Consider the following 18,604-nt stretch of genomic DNA (forward strand, 5'->3'; position numbering starts at 1 on the left):
TAATAGAGAGAATATAGCTGTAAAAAAAAATAGAGAAAGTATAGTCAAACAGCATTTGAGAAGAAGCCTCCTTCCTGCTTTTGGATTACATGCAGGCAATATGAACATCAAACCAATTATCAAGATGAAGTCTGATATATGCATGTGAGCTGTGACACCACTTTGCAATTTTGAAACCAAGCCATTTAGATCATTCCCTTTTCCAGCCATAATAATAATATGGGAGAAACTTTTTAGCAAGCAAAAGTGACTTTTGTCATTCTATAGTGCAAGAGGGTTGCAACAGGTTAAAGGAACCAGCACTTGCTTCCAGTTTGGGGCAACAGCATACACACACATACACACACACTTAATTCAGCAACCAGCAATTTCCTAATATCTCGTATCTGGCTATCAGATTCCAGCTGCATACTGGATGGAAATGTAAGTAGAGGACAGTTCATAAAATTATTGATTCATACTTTTATTGAGCATAGGAACTGGAGCCAACTGACAGTGGGTTGGAGCCATCAACCTGCCATCAAAGCAGCTTAGGAGCCATCAACCAGCAACAGCGACTTTGCAGCACCGGGAAGAAGTCCAGTCAATACGGGCACATTGGCAGTGGCAAACTGAGTTCCCACGAATATCCCAAGATCCACAACCCATTCCACAGCCACATCCAGTGGGTATAAAACCTAGGAGGGAAAAAAAGAAAACAGGAGAATGTTAGAAAAGATGGAGGTTATGCAGATCTGGCATCAGTTCAGTTGAATGCTTGGAACAACTATGATAATTACCAAGCTAAGCAGACCAGTTAGATTCCTTCAGCAGCCTAGCTTAGTTTGCATTTTGTACCCATGTGTGCACCATGCAAGCAGATTTCAGCTAAAGGGATTTGATGGAGTGTTTTTCCACTTAATGCTCTTCTCTTAACTCCTGACCTCTCCCAGCAAGTTATTAGTTTCTCACCTGAAGGACAAGCGGCCTCAGCACCGCGAGCAAACACATCTTGGCAAACCAGCTGGGCCGTCATCAGCAATGAAGACACTGGAAAATGAGACCAGTGGTTATTATTAACACATGCATCCTTACTCTAACAGGATTCCTTATTTCTGCTACTATTTCTGCTTTGCTGTCATTTGTTTTGCTGTCATCTGCTTTGCTCATACTTAGCTTTCGTTCTCAGGAAAGCAGGGATACCGTATATTCAGCATATTCATGTCCAGAAAACAATAACTACCTCATCATCAAACTTAGCATGTTTTACCATGGATAAAAGAGAAGAGAGGAAACCTGGAGGTCCCCAAAACAGAGTGGAAGAAAAACCTAAGGCATAAAATATTTTTATTGGGGGACTGGGAGTGTTGACGACTGACAGGAAGCTCTGGTGTGGGCTGGTCCATGAAGTCACTAAGAGTCGGAAGCGACTAAACGAATAAACAACAAGAGGACAGTTATGAACAAAAAATAGTGAACGTCAAGGGAAACTAGTCATCACATAAAGTACTGAGCAGATTTCTCCATCTGAGAAATCACATGAAAAACTGAACAGATTTCTCAGTCTTTCCCTACTCAGAAGCTCCATTTTGGCATGGGTCACATAGTGTCATGTTCACCGTTCCGGTGTTGCTACATCGTAACGGTTCGCTTGCCATGGTGCCGATACGTGTCCTGGCTGGGAGGGTGCTGCTGGGAACCTTCTACAGGAGACGGGCTGGATTGTGCAGGGAGGAACGTGTTTCGGCTATCTCTGAAATGTCAAGGTCTTTTAGCCTGTTGATCAGCAGAGCTCGTCAGGAGCACCTGGGAATGTGGGGAGGGCTGTCTGTGAGGGAGGGGGTGGGGTGATGTTTGCAAAGATGCTATTTAGTTTGAGTTTAGGCACGCTTTCCTCATTCTCAGCTTTTTACCTGTTTGCACGCTTTTCTAAATAAACCGAGAACCTGAATCAAGATTCTGAGTCTGGGAGTTTTATCTGGATTAAGGCAATCATCACATAAAGCTGAGAATCATTGTATCAACCGACCTCACTACTCTTTACCGGAAAATTTTCTTGCGAAAGGGGATTTAGCGATGGCTGAAGGCGGAAAGGATCCTGTGGAGTTTGAGGAGGAGGTGGAACAGCTGCCAGAATCAACTTTCCCGAGCCGGGACCCAAGCCCTGTCCCTGCCCAAGCTACACCTCCATCGGGCGATTCTTCTTCGACCGCGGGATCTAAAAAGTGGATTCCCCCTCCCCCGGATGACGTGACGGGTCAGGAGCAATTCCTGTGGGATTCCTTGGTAGATCCCCGGGGCGGCACATCCCGTAGCACATGGAAGCTCCGCTGGCCAGACACCCCGTCGGAGGTGCACCCCGGGGGATTGAGAAGCCCACAGCCAGAGGGGGTGGTGCTCGAGGATTCCGCTACACCGGACAGAATCAGGGTCTTGGAATCCAAGATTGAATCCATGGAACACGTTCTCTGTTCCATGTCTGCTGCCTTGGGGGACATCGTAAAAATTGTCCGTGGTCCCGCAGCAATTAGGCAGCCTAGCCTCCCGCCTTCCCCATCACAGGGGGCTGACAGTCGCACTACACCACGGGACTTTCCATTGGGTCCCCAGGGTTCCACTCCTATAGGTGTTGCGCCTAGTTGGCCATCTCTTGGAGTTCCTCCGGCTGGGGGTCCTCCCCGGGACTTCCCGGTTAAGTTTGATGACGACCCTGCTAACCTGTCCTTCTTCCTTACCAATGCCGCTAATTTCATGAGGCGCCATGGGCACCTCTTCCCTTCGGAAGAAGAGAAAATAGCTGCCGTGGCAACAAAGCTAAAGGGCAGGGCTGCTGACTGGTATGTGCAACTCTGGGAGATTGGGGTGCCAGCGCTGGCCACTTTCGATACCTTTTTAGCTGCGCTTAAGCGCTATTTTGAGGACCCCTTAGCCAAGGAAAGAGCTAAGGACGCTTTGAAACAACTGGTGCAAGGGCAGCAGACTGTTGCTGATTATGCCCTTGAATTTAAGGTTCTGGCGGGTAAAGTTCCTGAATGGTCAGAGGCCACCCTGATTGATCGCTTTAAGGATGGCCTCAATCGCGAAGTCTTGCGCTGGGCGCTTGGACGTGATGATCCAAACTCTTTGCATGACTGGATTTGCCTTGCTGGTAAAGCAGAACATGCGCAGCGCACTTTCATTATGGCCACAAAAGAAGACCGGCCTGCCTCCGCTACCCGTGCTCCGGCGCTGCCGTTGACTGCGCGATGGGATGAGGAACGGCGCCGCCGTTTTGCCCAAGGGCAATGTATCACTTGTGGAAAGCCTGGTCACCGCGCCATCAACTGCCCTAAAGCCAAGGCTCTGGAACGCCCCAGCAAAGCACCGCAAAAGCCGCCAAGAAAGCCTGCCAACCCCCCGAGGCAACTGACGGGAGCGTTGGCCACCGCAGAAGAGGAAGACATTTACACTCCAGGTGACGTGTTGGGAGAACTCGAACAACCGGCGGGAAACGACTTCCACCTGTCTTAAACGGCACCGCAGGGCGGGTGGTAGAATCCGGGCGCGTCTCTAAAATGGTGAGTGCTGATTGCCCTATCCTAGCTGTCAAAATCGACTTGGGATTTCAATCCAGATCTGTCGAGGTCTGGGCTTTGCTGGACTCCAGCTGTTCCAGATGCTTAATCCATCCTGACTTGGTCAAGGAGTTGGATTTACTGTGCTTTCCCCTCCCCAAGCCGCTAATCTTTCAGCAGCTTGATGGCTCCACTGTGGGGGGTGGGCCAGCAACCCACTTTACTGGAGAAGTGGCTTTGCGTATGGGATCCCATTTCGAGCTCATTCAGTTCATCGTTACCCCAGTGGGGAACCCTTTGGTGGTTTTGGGTGTTCCCTGGTTCGCCTCTCATAATCCCTACATCAACTGGCGGTCCCGCTCCATTACTTTCGAGGATGGCTTCTATCAAGCGCCTCTTCTGAGTCACACCATGCCTCCGACCACCAGGAGGGCTGAAGTAGTTCCCGCTCTGACTTCCCCATCCCCTTTGGAGGGTCTCCCTGCTGTATATTCCGAGTTTGCTGATGTTTTTGGGGAGGAGGAGGCCGACCAGTTACCCCCCCATCGCAAGACGGACTGTTCCATCAAACTTCTGCCAGACATCCCCTTGCCCAAGCCTAAGATCTACCCCATGACTAAGAAGGAACTTTCCGCTTTGAGAGAGTTCATTGACAAGAACCTCGCTCGTGGCTTCATTGAACCGGCAAACTCGCCGGTCGGGGCTCCCGTCTTATTTCGGGAGAAGAAGGATGGCAGCCTGAGACTTTGTACGGATTATCATGGGTTGAATTCCGCCTCCCTTTCCAACAAGTACCCTCTGCCCCTCGTCAGGGACATGCTTGCACATCTGTCCACGGGCAGAGTGTTTTCCAAGTTGGATCTTCGCGAGGCTTACTATCGCATTCGCATTAGGGAGGGGGATGAATGGAAAACGGCTTTTAATTGCCCATTGGGGTCTTTCCAATATAAGGTTCTGCCATTTGGTCTGGCAGGTGCTCTGGGGGTCTTTATGCAACTGATTAATGAGGTTTTACATGAACATTTGTTTAAGGGGGTATTGGTGTATTTGGATGACGTTCTCATTTATACTAAATCACTGGAGGAACATGAACGGCTTCTTAAACAGGTTCTCACAAAGCTTTGGCACGCCAAGCTTTATGCGAAGCTTTCTAAGTGTGAGTTCCACAAATCATCCCTGGATTACCTCGGTTACAGGATCTCCGTTAAAGGCATTGAGATGGATCCTGTTAAGGTTCAAGCCGTACTTAATTGGGAGCGCCCCAGAACCAGGCAGCAACTTCAAAGTTTCCTCGGGTTCACCAATTTTTACCGCTCGTTTGTCAGGGGGTTTGCTGAAATTGCCCTCCCCCTTACTGATTTGTTACGAACTAAGGGGTTACGGGAGACTCGTAAGGTAAAAAACCCGGGGGCTGTGCTCAACTGGACTCCTGACTGTCAAGCTGCCTTTGATCGGCTCAAGGCTCTGTTTACTGAGGAGCCGGTGCTCGCTCACCTTGACCCGGACCTTCCGTTCGTGGTGCAAGTTGATGCTTCTGATTTTTCGATTGGAGCTATTTTGTTGCAAAGGGATCCCTCTGGGTTTTTGAAGCCTTGTGCCTATCTCTCGCGCAAGTTTTCAGAGTCGGAGAGATGCTGGCATGTTTGGGAGAAGGAGGCTTTTGCTGTTAAAGCAGCCTTAGAGGCTTGGAGGCATTTGTTGGAGGAGGCTTCTTCCCCTTTTGAGGTTTGGACTGATCATCGCAACCTCGAGGCACTCCGGACTCCCAGGCGCCTCAGCCCGAAGCAGATTCGGTGGGCTCAGTTTTTCAGCCGTTTCCCTGGGAAGAAGAATTTTTTGGCTGATGCCCTGTCCAGATTGCCACAGGACGAGGGTCCGGTCTCCGATGTTATTGGCACTGTGTTATCGGGACCACAATTGGGGTTGGTGGCTCTTACGTGTAGTCGCGCTCGTGGCCACCAGTCGCCTCCCTCCCCTCCTGTTCGGAGACAGCCTCCACTGTCAACAGCGTTCCGCTCTGATTTTTTGGCTGCGCTGAAGTCCGATCCCTGGCTTCTTGCTAATCCTGAAAAGGTGTCCATAGAGCACGATCTCACTTGGTTTAAGGGCCATCTCTATGTACCTGACTCTCAGTGTTCTGCTACACTGTCTCGGTCTCATGACAGTAAGCAGGCGGGCCACTTTGGCTTTTTGAAGTCCCTCCATTTGGTTCGTAGGCAGTTCTGGTGGCCCACCCTGCGGAAGGATGTCAAAGCCTATGTGGCTTCTTGTCCTGTCTGTGCTATGTCTAAACGGGCAGTGGGTAAGCCACAAGGGCTGCTGCAGCCAGTAGCTGACCCTGCACACCCCTGGGATGTGATTTCCATGGATTTCATTGTGGATTTACCTCCGAGTCAGAAGAAAACTGTCATTTGGGTGGTCAAGGACTACTTTTCGAAGCAAGCTCATTTTGTGCCCTGTGGTTCTATTCCTTCGGCGCAACAGCTGGCTAAACTGTTTTTGGTACATGTGTACAGGCCACACGGCTGCCCCTCTCGTTTGGTGACCGATAGGGGCACACAATTTACCTCGAAGTTTTGGCGGGCTTTTTTGAAGCTCATTGGCACTGAGCAGGCGCTGTCTACTGCTTGGCATCCCCAGACTGTCGGATCCACTGAGGTCCTTAATGCCACTTTGGAGCAATTTCTTCGCTCCTACATAAATTATCATCAGGATGACTGGGTTGACTTGCTCCCTTTTGCTGAAGTGGCTTACAATAATGCAGTTCACCAAAGCACTGGGCAGACCCCCTTTCGCATTGTTTCAGGTTGGGATTTTCCTCAACTGGCCGCACCCACTGTTGCCGCCTGTGATTGGGGCTCTAAGCTTGCTGCTTCATGGCCCGTTATTCGAACCGCTCTTTGGGAAGCTCAAGCTGCCTATAAATGACAGGCTGATCGCCACCGGCGCCAACAGCCAGCTTTTCGGGTGGGGGATTTGGTCTACCTCTCAACGAAGTTTCTAAAGTCACCTCAGCCCTCAAAGAAGCTGGCTCCTAAGTTTATTGGACCCTTTCCTGTTACTGCTGTGATTAATTCTGTGACTGTTCGTTTGGATTTGCCTCATAATTTGAAGCGTTTGCACCCTGTTTTTCAATGCAGCTTGCTAAAGCCCGCTCAGGATTCATCACGTTGGCATCCCCACTCACCTCCCCCTCCACCGATCATGATCGATGGGCAGCAACATTTCAAGGTTAAGGAGGTGCTCAACTCTCGCCGGCTGCGGGGATCTCTTCAATACCTTGTTCGATGGAAGCATTTTCCCCATCCTGAATGGGTTGCTGCACGAGATGTTCTTGCCCCTGATTTGCTTAGAGCTTTTCACACTGCTTATCGTTCCAAGCCCTCTGCTTGAATTTCTTTTGGGGGGGTGGTATGTCATGTTCATCGTTCCGGTGTTGCTACATCGTAACGGTTCGCTTGCCATGGTGCCGATACGTGTACTGGCTGGGAGGGTGCTGCTGGGAACCTTCTACAGGAGACGGGCTGGATTGTGCAGGGAGGAATGTGTTTCGGCTATCTCTTAAATGTCAAGGTCTTTTAGCCCGTTGATCAGCAGAGTTCGTTAGGAGCACCTGGGAATGTGGGGAGGGCTGTTTGTGAGGGAAGGGGTGGGGTGATGTTTGCAAAGACGCTATTTAGTTTGAGTTTAGGCGCGCTTTCCTCATTCTCAGCTTTTTACCTGTTTGCACTCTTTTCTAAATAAACCGAGAACCTGAATCAAGATTCTGAGTCTGGGAGTTTTATTTGGATTAAGGCAATCATCACACATGGTTCCTTCCTGTAAGCACAATTTCTTCAGCTACCACCCACCCCTATACCCATAAAGCTTTTTTCAACTTGTGGAACTTAACATTTTAACCTTTTTAAAAGCAGTGGGAACCTTTTAAAGTACAGTATTGGTCTCTAGGAGCCTGCTATATTTCTCTGCCTGAATGCTCTAGGCACCACATGGACCCAGAGATCTTTCCGGAAAGGAAAGATGCCGAGGGGCTGAATGGCAGCAATTCTCTTTGAAGGGATCCCAGCTTTGGCATGAGGGGTAGGTGGGCTGGGAAGAAATGAACAAATGGACAATTTGTGTTGCCTGGTGATGGGGAAGGCTGGGGATACTGGCCAGGAAATTGGCAGAGAGTTGAGCTGGAGATGTGTGAAGGATCTGGAAAGAGGAAGCAGGGTGACTGAGGATGGGACAAGGGCAACCCCACAGGGTAAAAGGAAACAAACATCAGGATTAAAGGTGGGGAAGGTTCCAGACAACAAAGTGAGGTTTAATCACGAGAGGACAGGTGAAGAGGCTCTATGTTAGCTGTGATGTGATGTGAGGTGAGGTGATGTGATGTGAGTGTGAGTGTGAGTGTGTGTGAGAGAGAGAGAAGAATGGACCATGAAAAGGAAGGAAAGCAAGTAACAGAGATGAATTAATCCTGTGTGCTGGGGGTGTATGGATAAAATGGAGACACAAGGGAAGAGCGTTGTATGGGAGGTAACATTAGATTAAGAGACAGGAATATAATTTCAAAGAAATGGGCCTGTGTTTGGGCTTCAGATCCCACACTGGACTTCCATTCAGGTTGATGGATGATCATTTGTCTTTTAGAAATCCCAGGATGTCCTTCTGTGAAATCAGTGTTTGATAACTCATCTGGCATAAACAATTTGTAAATGACACCTCCCCCCCGCCCTGCCCCATGATGAACGTTTCACTGATTACACTTTCTGAAAATGCCAGCGTATCGCTGGTACAAAAGGTAGAAGATGCCTCTTCTGTTCCTACATGAAAGCCAGAAAGTTAAATGCTGCTATTTCCCAATCCCCTCTCCAGTTTGAGAAGGATAGGGCCTATTTCACTTCTGGTGTGCCACATTATTGTCTCTAACAAACCTTTTGGGGAGAAGGGGAGAGAGGGAGAGAAGGAAACCATAATCAATGTGCCTACGTTAAAAATTCTGCAGTATGGTTCTGACTGAAGCAAACTCTAGATAACTGCCTATTAATAACAATTCATCTGTACAGAGATAGTTGAACACATAATATACACAATCGCCCAGTCCATTGCATCTTTCATTTATTTACAGGGTCATGCTTAAAGCAAGTATTTATACAACCTATGATTTTACATGAAATCACCAATGCAAGGCTCTACTCTATCAGAATAAATGTTTATTGTCAAATCATGCACATTATGGGAATAAAGCTTTCTGAATGGGTGAGACTGAATTCAAAATTAAATGTTCTCATAATGGCTCTGCAGCAACCATATGTGAATGGAGTTTAAGGAGCTCAGAGTCTGCTAAACATGCACTGAGGAAACTCTGCCTGTCGTTGGAGACATGCTGTAATTTAGGGTGAGGGATCGCTCTGTATGTTTTTTCCCCTCTCTTGCATGACTCTGTGTTAGCTAAGCCATTCGTTTAGCAGTTACCAGACATATAATTATTGAAATATACCATTAAATTTCCATTGGGTTGGATCATATGGTGGGGTATGCAAAATGTGTTTCTTTTTTTTAAACTAAAACATAAATTTATTGCAAATTAAAATATATAAAACAATATAAAAATATCATCTAAAAGATTGGCGTAGCATTCACATAATCAAAGCATTAAAATGTCTGCATCAACATTTAACTATTAGCCAAATCTATCTGAAAGGCATAAAATAAGAGGGAAATAACTGTCTATTACAAGTAGGTGAAATGGATTCTTGATCTTCTTTTTATACTTTTTTCTAATATAATTGTTTGCCAGTTTGGTCTAGTGGTTAAGGTGCTGGGCTAGAAACCAGGAGACTGTGAGTTCTAGTCCCGCCTTAGGCATGAAAGCCGGCTGGGTGACCTTGGGCCAGTCCCTCTCTCTCAGCCCAATTCACCTCACTGGGTTATTGTGGGGAAAAGAGGAGGAGGGAGGAGTATTAGGTATGTTAGCCGCCTTGAGTTATTTATAAAAATAGTAAAGGCAGGATAAAAAAATCTTTAAAAAAATCTATCTCTCATGGACTTCCAGAGGAAGAAATGGCAGACTGAAGACAGCTCAGCAAAAAAACCTGCAGCAGAATGAAGAGCCAGTGAGTAGGCTGGCTCTTTGATAATTCCTCTCCAGACAAGGAAAGGACTTGAGATTGTCCACAAGTGCTCATAGCTGCTCCTTGCGAGGAGACCGCAAGACAGTGGTCTCCAGCAGGTTTAGAGCTCTGGGAGCCATTTTGCTAAAACCACGGTCAGCGCCTTTGAAAGGACACTAAGTTTGCATACTTCCTTTTCTAATCACTTTCTGAAATTGCTTGTTAAATGCTTTTCAGCTATTAGAACCTTTGAATTGACAAGTTTGACAGCACCGAGTGAATTTCCTTCAATCATTAATGAAAGAAAATTTTAACTACAAGTTTAAGAACTTAAAAAAAAAAAAAATTTTTAATAAACAACAAAACTTGTAAAATTTTGATTTTAGAAAGCTACAAACGGACTAAGGGTCCAGATAAATTTGGAACTGAGAGGAAACCGTGCTTCCCTAAATCTTGCTGCCCCCACAGCATGTCCTTATCATATACCCTAGACAAGTCTTTGTGATGCGCCATTGTTCATACCACTTTAGTGTGCAGCAGTCTAAGGGCCACGATTGGTGATTTCCTTGGCTGCAAATTTTTGCCCTATCCAACATAATCCACCACAGTAAAAACCTCCTACAGTTGGCATGCACAACACTGTGGTTACTCTGGGCACTGCATTTTTTTTTCTTTTTTTCTCTTTCTTTCTTGTCATTCCATCAACTGATTGAACTTAAAAAAAAAAAACATTTCTTGAAAAAAACAGTCAGTTTTTTACCTCTTGACCACTAGGTGGCAGCCAAGAGTTGGAGAGGCTATACATTGTAACTCTTGGTTACCATCTAGTACAGGCATACCTTGGAGATTGTGGTGATCTGGAACCAAACCCACAATAAAGCAAATATCACAATAAAGCGAGTCACACAAATGTTTTAGTATCCCAGTGCATATAAAAGTTATGTTTGCACTATACTGTAGTCTATTAAATGTGCAATAGCATTATATCTAAAAAAACAATGTACACACCTTAATGAAAAAATATCTTATTGCTAAAAATTGCTAATCATCTGATTAATAATGAAAAAGTTTGAAATATTGCTAAAATTACCAAAAACTAAAACAGAAACACTTAAGTGAGCAAATGCTGTTGGGAAAATGGCACCAATAGGCTTGCTCAACACAGGGTTGCCACAAATCTGGTTTTCCAGTGAGGAGAAAATGGCGACACGCTGAGTTTTAGCGGAGCTCTACCAGCTAAAACTCTCAGTGCGGTGTTAAAAGTCGCTCCAGATAATTAAAAGGGTCGAAAAGCAACTTCGGGTGAAGAAGCAGCAAACAAAAGGCTAATGTGTCTTCCGGACAGCTGATTTTTGAAGAGAGCAGTCGGCTCACGTTTTTAGTGAAGCAGGCAATCAGCTGGGAAGCGCTAGTTTCAAGCTGTAGGAGCCGCGACTGAACTTCTTGATTTACAAGACAATACCATCGACCACCTCACCTCCTTAATGAATCATTTACAGAACTAAAGAGGAGAAGAGGCTAATCATAGCTATAGAGACACAGAGGCTCTTGGTGAGTTTCATTATTTCGAGACATTTGCTAGAATTATGAAGGGATTTAAAGGACTACTACAATAAACAGGGATTGGACTTATTTATTAATATAAAGGAGCCATTTTCTAGTGACTTGATTTGACTTTTTCCTTACATTGTGGTTGATATACAAAACATAAAAACTTGACTTAAATATTGTATGAACTTAAGGAAACATGAATACTAGAAAGCTAAATAGAAGAGGTTTGGGGTCAGGAGAAAACGACGGAATACGTGCTCTGTTCGAAGAATTTTCTTTGAAGACTTCCCAGACAATTCTTCAAAATGTGGATCTAATGTTGGAAAAAAGTTTTGAGGACTTTGAAAAGAAATTGGAACAAAAATTAGAAAAGATGAATGAGAAAATGGAGAAATTAAAAAAGTGACTGAAAGGGGTGGAAGAATTAGAAATAGTAAGAGAAGATGAACTAGATAGAATAGCATTGTTAGAATTAAGAGATAAACAGTATAGCTTAAGATTTAGAGGCATACCAGAGGGGAAGGAGGAAGAAATGGAGGAAACAATAATACAAACATTAGCAAACTTAATAAATTGGGAAGAGGATAGGATGGCAGAAGAGATAGAAAAGATGTTCCGCATAAATTCAAAATATGCACATATCCATCAAAAACCTAGAGATGTTCTAATTGAATTTTCCAGGAGAAAAACAAAAGATATGATCTTGCAGGCACATTTTGAAAATAGGATTAGAATTAAAGAGAAAGATATAATTGTACTTAAGGAGATACCTATAAGAATATTGAGAAAAAGAAAAGACTATGCAGGTCTGACAGAGATATTGAAAAGAAATAATATTCCATTCCGTTGGGAAAAATTAGAGGGGGTGAGTTTTACTTTTCAAGAAAGAAGGTACAAATTAAATTCAATACATAAAGTAAAAGATTTCCTGGAAAGACACAGAGAGGAACTAGAACAAAATAAGACAAAAGAGAAAAAGATACAGAGAGAGGAGTTAGCTACAAATTCTAAGGAATACGAGGAGTTACTGGCGTGATGGTAATAAAATATACAACTTGGAATATAAATGGAGCTAATGCTCCACAAAAAAGGAATTTTTTTTTCATTATTTAAAAAAGTTAAATCATGATGTTATTTGTTTGCAAGGAACGCATATTAAAAAAAAGAGGTAAAATATTTAGTGAACAAAAATTTAGGAAAAGAATTTGTAACAGCTAATGAGAAGAAAATAAATGGAATTGTATTATATGTGAAACCTTATTTGAAGCCAAATTTATTACTTTTGGACGAACAAGGAAGATACATAGGGATCAACTTAGAAATACAAGGGATTAAAAAGATTGTAGTAGGTGTATATGCCCCACATGAAAATAGAAATAATTTCTATGTGAAACTAATGGAGGAATTGTCAATGTATACATACACAAGCTGGATATTGATGGGGGATTGGAATGGGGTTACAATACCATTGTTAGATAGGAAATCAGAAAAACAAATTAAACATAAACAAGGGAAACTCCCAAAATCATTTTTTGAATTAATGGAACATTTAACATTGGTGGATTCCTGGAGACATAAAAATGGATTAGCGAAGGATTATACATTCTATTCAGAAAGATTTAAATCTTTTTCAAGGTTAGACATGATCTGGATTTCAAAGGATTTAGCAAATAAAATCTCTAAAGCTGAAATTTTACCAAAAACTTTTTCAGATCACAATCCAGTAAATATAATAATTAGGAAAAATTCCAGAAATATTAAATGGAGATTGAATGAAAATATCTTTAAAAAAGAGGAAGTAGTGGAAGAGTGTAAAAAGAAATTAAAGGAATTTTTTGAAATAAATTTGAATAATGAAGTGGACATTAGAACAGTTTGGGATGCCAGTAAGGCAGTAATGAGGGACATTTTATATCTTTAAATCAAATGATTAAAAAACAATATCAACAAAAATTACAAACAATTATGAATCAGATTAAATTAAAGGAAAGAGAATTGCAGAAAAAACCCTCAGGTGATAATTTATTATATCAAATTAAATTATTTCAGCAACAAATTTTGCTGCTGACAGCAAAGGAAATAGAAATGAAATTAAGATATGCAAAACAAAGGCACTTTGAATTTACTAATAAACCAGGGAATGTCTGGCTTATAAAATAAGGAAAGATAGGGAGAAGAAAATGATTATTAAAATCAGGGGAAATAATGAAGACTTAGTAGATATAAAATGCTTTTTTGATTCTTTTATTAATTTTTTTTCACATTTATATGAAAAACAAGAAATTTCATTAGATAAAATTGAGGAATATTTAAATAAGCAAAATCTTCCCAAACTCTCACAAGCTCAACAAGTAATAATTAACAGTCCAATATCAAATCAGGAAATAATAGAAGCTATAAAGAAACTTAAAATAGGAAAAACACCAGGACCTGATGGTACATCAGCAGGATATTACAAACATTTACAGAACAAATTATAAACCCATTTAGAGACTTATTTAATTCAATTATAGATGGATCAAAAATACCAGAGACATGGACTGAAGCTAATATAACTTATACCAAAAGAAGAACAAGACCCAACTCTAACCAAAAATAATACACCAATATCATTGTTAAATAATGATTATAAAATTTTTACTTCAATATTAGCAGAAAGATTAAAAACAATCCTACAAGGAATTATTGATCAAGATCAAAGTGGTTTTTTACCAAAAAGACAATTAAAAGGTAATATACGAACTGTGATTGATATTTTGGAATATGTACAACATCATAACGAATGCCAAATAGCTTTAATATTTTTAGATGCTGAAAAAGCATTTGACAATTTGAATTGGTCTTTGATGATTAAAGTTTTAGAGAAAATGGAATTTGGGAAATCATTTGTGAAAGGGCTTGAAGCAATATACTCAACACAGAGAGCTAAATTATAGTGAATGAAGAATTGACAGATAATTGCAAAATAGAAAAAGGAACGAGACAGGGATGCCCCCTATCACCTCTCTTATTTATTCTAGTCCTAGAAGTCCTTAATAGAGATATAAGAGGGGATGGTCAAATAAAAGGAGTAAAAATTAAAAAACAAATTTATAAATTAAAAGCATTTCCAGATGATCTAGTATTTATATTACAAAATCCCCTAGATTCTATAGAACATCTGTTGAAGAAATTAAAGGAATTTGGAGAAGTGGCAGGATTTAAGGTAAACAAAAAATGAAAATGTTGAGTAAAAACATGACTCAAAAACAAGAAACTTTAATAACTAAATCAGGTTTTACAATAGAAAAAAAGATTAGACACCAAGGAGTAATATTATCAACAAATAATAATATATTATTTCAAAATAATTATGGGAAAATTTGGAAGGAAATAAAAATTGATATGGAAAGATGGAGAAAATTACAACTATCTTTGCTAGGAAGGATATCCATAATCAAAACGAATGTATTACTGAAGATGCTATTTCTTTTCCAATCATTACCAATTCTAATTAATGAAAAAATATTTAAAGTATGGCAAAAAGATATCTCAAATTTCATTTGGCAAGGAAAAAGACCAAGAATTAAATTTAAATTATTACAAGACACCAAAGAAAGAGGAGGGTTGGGGTTACCAGATCTTAAATTGTTTTTTGAAGCTTGTTGTTTTCTGTGGATAAGAGAATGGTTAACGTTAGAAAATCCAAAACTTTTACAATTAGAGGGACATGAACTTAGGTTTGGGTGGCATGTATATATTTGGTATGAAAAAGTAAAAATGAACAAAGAATTTAGAAATTATACTATTAGAAAAGTATCATTGAGGGTTTGGGATAAATATAAAAGTAGATTATTACCAAATATACCAGTGTGGATATTGCCACAAGAAGCTTTTGCAAGGACAGAAAGTTTAGATGATAAGATAAAACGGTTAAGATATAAAGATATAATAAAATATGAACAAGATACACCTATGCTAAAAACAAGAAAAGAAACAGAAGGAGAAGGACACCGGTGTCATTGGTTCACATATATGCAGTTAAATGAACGATTTAAATAAGATTAAAAAATTATAAATTTAAAAAATAAAAAACAGAGATTGAAAAACAGTTATATATAAATAATGAGCATATTATTACAAAAATGTATAAAATGTTATTACAATTAAATCAAGAAGACGAACAAGTCAAAGAGTGTATGATTAATTGGGCAAGAAATTTTGGATATAATATTTTATTAGAGAACTGGGAAAAAATGTGGACAAAGGGATTAAAATTTACTTTGTGTTATAATTTAAAGGAAAACTTCTATAAAATGATGTACAGATGGTACCTAACCTCACAAAATTTAGCAAAAATGTATAAAAACGTTTCTAACGTATGTTGGAAATGTTCACAAAAGGAAGGAACATTTTACCATTTATGGTGGACCTGTAAGAAAGCAGAAAAATTCTGCGCACAAATACTTGAGATGATTCAGAAAATTCTTAAAGATAGAAATTGTAAAAAAAACCAGAATTATTTTTATAAGATATAATGGAAGAAGATTTAGAGAGAAAATATGGTAATTTATTACTAAATATGACCACAGCAGCTAGGATTATATATGCGCAACATTGGAAAAAGGAAAACATACCAACAATAGAGGAGTGGGTGATGAAAATACTGGAGCTAGATGGCGAAATTAACAATTTTAATAAAAGAAAAAAATATTATGAGATTAAAAGAAATATGGCAACCGATATTAGATTACCTGTATACAATTGAAGAAAGTGAAGAGATGATAATGGGATTTATACATTAAATAAATAAATAAATAGAAATAATAGTAACTTGAGGGAAAATAATGATAAGAGAGTTACAAGGTATTTGTATATCTATAGCTACGAAAGTCGGAAACCATGTTTTAGTATGTTGTTATCGTTATTGTCTTACTTGTTTATATGTGTATATGTGGTGTTAGGTGTATTCTAGAATGTTATGTACGTCGACAATACCTTTGACAGCAACTGATTCCTGAATCTTCAGATCAACCAAAGATTTCTGAGCACTTGCGTATTTTGCAGAAAGCAACACAGCCAGCAGTAGGAATCTGGTGAGCGTCTTCATCTTAGTGGTGCAGAACGTCCTACAGAGGAAAAAAAAGTTGTACTCGTTCACTCCGACATGGCAGGGATACCAAAATCTGGAGGCCAAAGGCAGAGAAGCAGAATTCATAAGAAAATCACTGCCATTACAGAATCGCTACCGTATTAAGACTGATTAGGAATCACAAAGCAGCGACCTAACTCTTAGTTCCACAGAAGACTCGCTACAAGGTGATGAGCAAAGGCAAATCAGGAGGAAAAGGAAAAAGGGTGCTGGTAAAGAAGGTTTGGTCAGAGCATTGCCAGTGAAACCCTAACTCAGGAGTGTGCAAAAAAGTAGCACCTAGACTACATGCAGCCAAGCAGTGTGTCCAGCGTGGCTCACAGGGTCCTTTCAGAGCGCCTTTCTTCCCGTATCTTTTTTCCTCCCCATGCCTATTCACTTTACCCCCAATTTTAAAAAAATAAACTTTATTAAAATGTTAAGATAAAAAGAAAATAGCTAACAAGAAATGAAAAAAGAAAGCAAAATAGAAAAAAGAACCAAGTCAAAAGTGCAGAAAAAGAAAATACAGAAAAAGAATGACTTCTGACTTTCTTTGCTACAGATATTTTATTTATTTATTTATTTTCCATCCCGCCTTTATTATTTTTATAAATAAAATAACTCAAGGCAGCTAACATACCTAATACTCCTTCCTCCTCCTATTTTCCCTACAACAACCCTGTGAGGTGTATATAAGTATACATTTGGATTAAATTCAAATCCAGATATCATGATTTCACTTTTTCCTCTTTCAAGCAAAATGTCCAAAAGGGGTTTCCAAGCAACATTAAAATTAGTCAATGTCTATTCTCTGAGATGTCAATTTTGTCATCTCAGCCAACTCCATCAACTTCACCATCCATTCTTCCATTGTAGGTAACGCTGAATCTTTCCACCTTCGGGCATATAGAAGCCTCACTGCTGTTACCATGTACAAAAACAAAGTTCCATGAATTCTTTCCAACTGTTTGTCCATCAGTCCCAAAAGAAATACTCAGAATGTTAACTGTGCATCTGGAGTCATGTATGGGAATGAGAAAGGATTTGGGGCCAGAAAATGTTAAGTGGGAAAAAGTTAAGTGCTCATTACACAAATGTGTTTGCTCATATACACCATTATTGCAAAACCACAGCCTGCAACTGTTATTCCTAAGAATGGCTTTGTTCTACATATTCACATGCAACTATGTAGTTTGCCCTTGAGCCATGCATGGTACACCATTCTTCTCAAAAGGAAATGGATTCCCTTTCAGACTTTAGGCAGAACTAAACCCACAGCAGGACAAAACGAAAGTGTGCTCCTGTTGGAAGCAGGCACACTGTGAAGCCAGCCCCACACCTCCCTAAAAGGCACTGCCTGGGGCTTTGAAATGGCGTGCAGTTCTGAGAAGGATCCCTGCTATGTGACTATCATACTTGCCTGGGATATCAACTGTTGCTGATACCAGTCCTTGCTTCCCTGCTCTGTGATCCACTGGTGCTGGCTCAGTCAAATGGGATGTAACCAAGGCGACTAAACTAATAATGCTGTAAAAAAACGTAATTTATGAATTCTGGCCACATGTCCTTAAAACATTTCAGGTACTACTCTAAGTATGAAAGCCAGTTTGGTGTAGTGGTTAAGGCACCAGGCTAGAAACTGGGAGACTGTGAGTTCTAGTCCTGCTTTAGGCACAAACCATCTGGGTGACTTTGGTCCAGTCACTCTCTCTTAAGAAGGCGGCAATGGCAAAGCATTTTTGAAATCTTGCCAAGAAAACTACAGGGACTTGTCCAGGCAGTCACCAGGAGTCAACACTGACTCAAAGGCACCAGAACAAAACAAAAAACCCACCTCTAACTTGAAATGATGATGATGCAAATGTGGAAAAAGAAAGTCATAGTTGTGCCAATGGTGCTTGGTGTGCTTTGTGTCATATCAGAAGAACTGGAAAAGCACTTGGACACAGTAAGCATGGACAGAATTTCAACTCATCAATTACAAAAAGTCACATAACTTGGAACAGTGCATCTATTATGACAGTATCTTTAACTATCCTAGATCCTTGGGAAGGATCTGATAGTCAACAGTACCAAATCCAATTGGCCAGAACTATCTAGTAGACTGTGACTGTGGTGGTGGTGGTGCTGCTGCTTCTGATGAAGATGATGATAATTCACATGAAAACTTTCAATTTGGTACAAACCTTTAGAGCCACAGCCTATGGAGGGTCATATATGACTTTGGGGCTCAGTTGCACCTCTTTGGGGTTCAGTTGCCCCTCTGATATGTTTTCCTTGCTGCTTGTAATGCAGTTCCTCAAAGA

General features: G+C 41.1%; 1 protein-coding gene across 2 annotated transcripts in view; it reads right to left on the reverse strand.

The window, feature by feature from the left end:
- Positions 1-16,521, reverse strand: part of RETN (resistin) — a 31,696-nt gene extending 15,175 nt beyond the window's left edge. The window contains exons 1-4 of one of the 2 annotated variants that reach the window (XM_063296494.1): positions 16,455-16,521; positions 16,163-16,293; positions 952-1,029; positions 448-677 (exon numbers count right to left, since the gene is read on the reverse strand). In XM_063296494.1, the coding sequence (XP_063152564.1) occupies positions 541-677; positions 952-1,029; positions 16,163-16,274 (327 nt within the window). In that variant the 5' untranslated portion in view covers positions 16,275-16,293; positions 16,455-16,521 and the 3' untranslated portion in view covers positions 448-540. Of the gene's footprint in view, positions 1-447; positions 678-951; positions 1,030-16,162; positions 16,294-16,454 lie in introns of those variants that run through there. The other variant, XM_063296495.1, reaches the window with a different exon arrangement.
- Between the last annotated feature and the right edge of the window lie 2,083 nt (positions 16,522-18,604).

The sequence above is a fragment of the Candoia aspera genome, chromosome 2, assembly GCF_035149785.1.
Source record: "Candoia aspera isolate rCanAsp1 chromosome 2, rCanAsp1.hap2, whole genome shotgun sequence".
Classification (NCBI taxonomy): Eukaryota; Metazoa; Chordata; class Lepidosauria; order Squamata; family Boidae; genus Candoia; species Candoia aspera.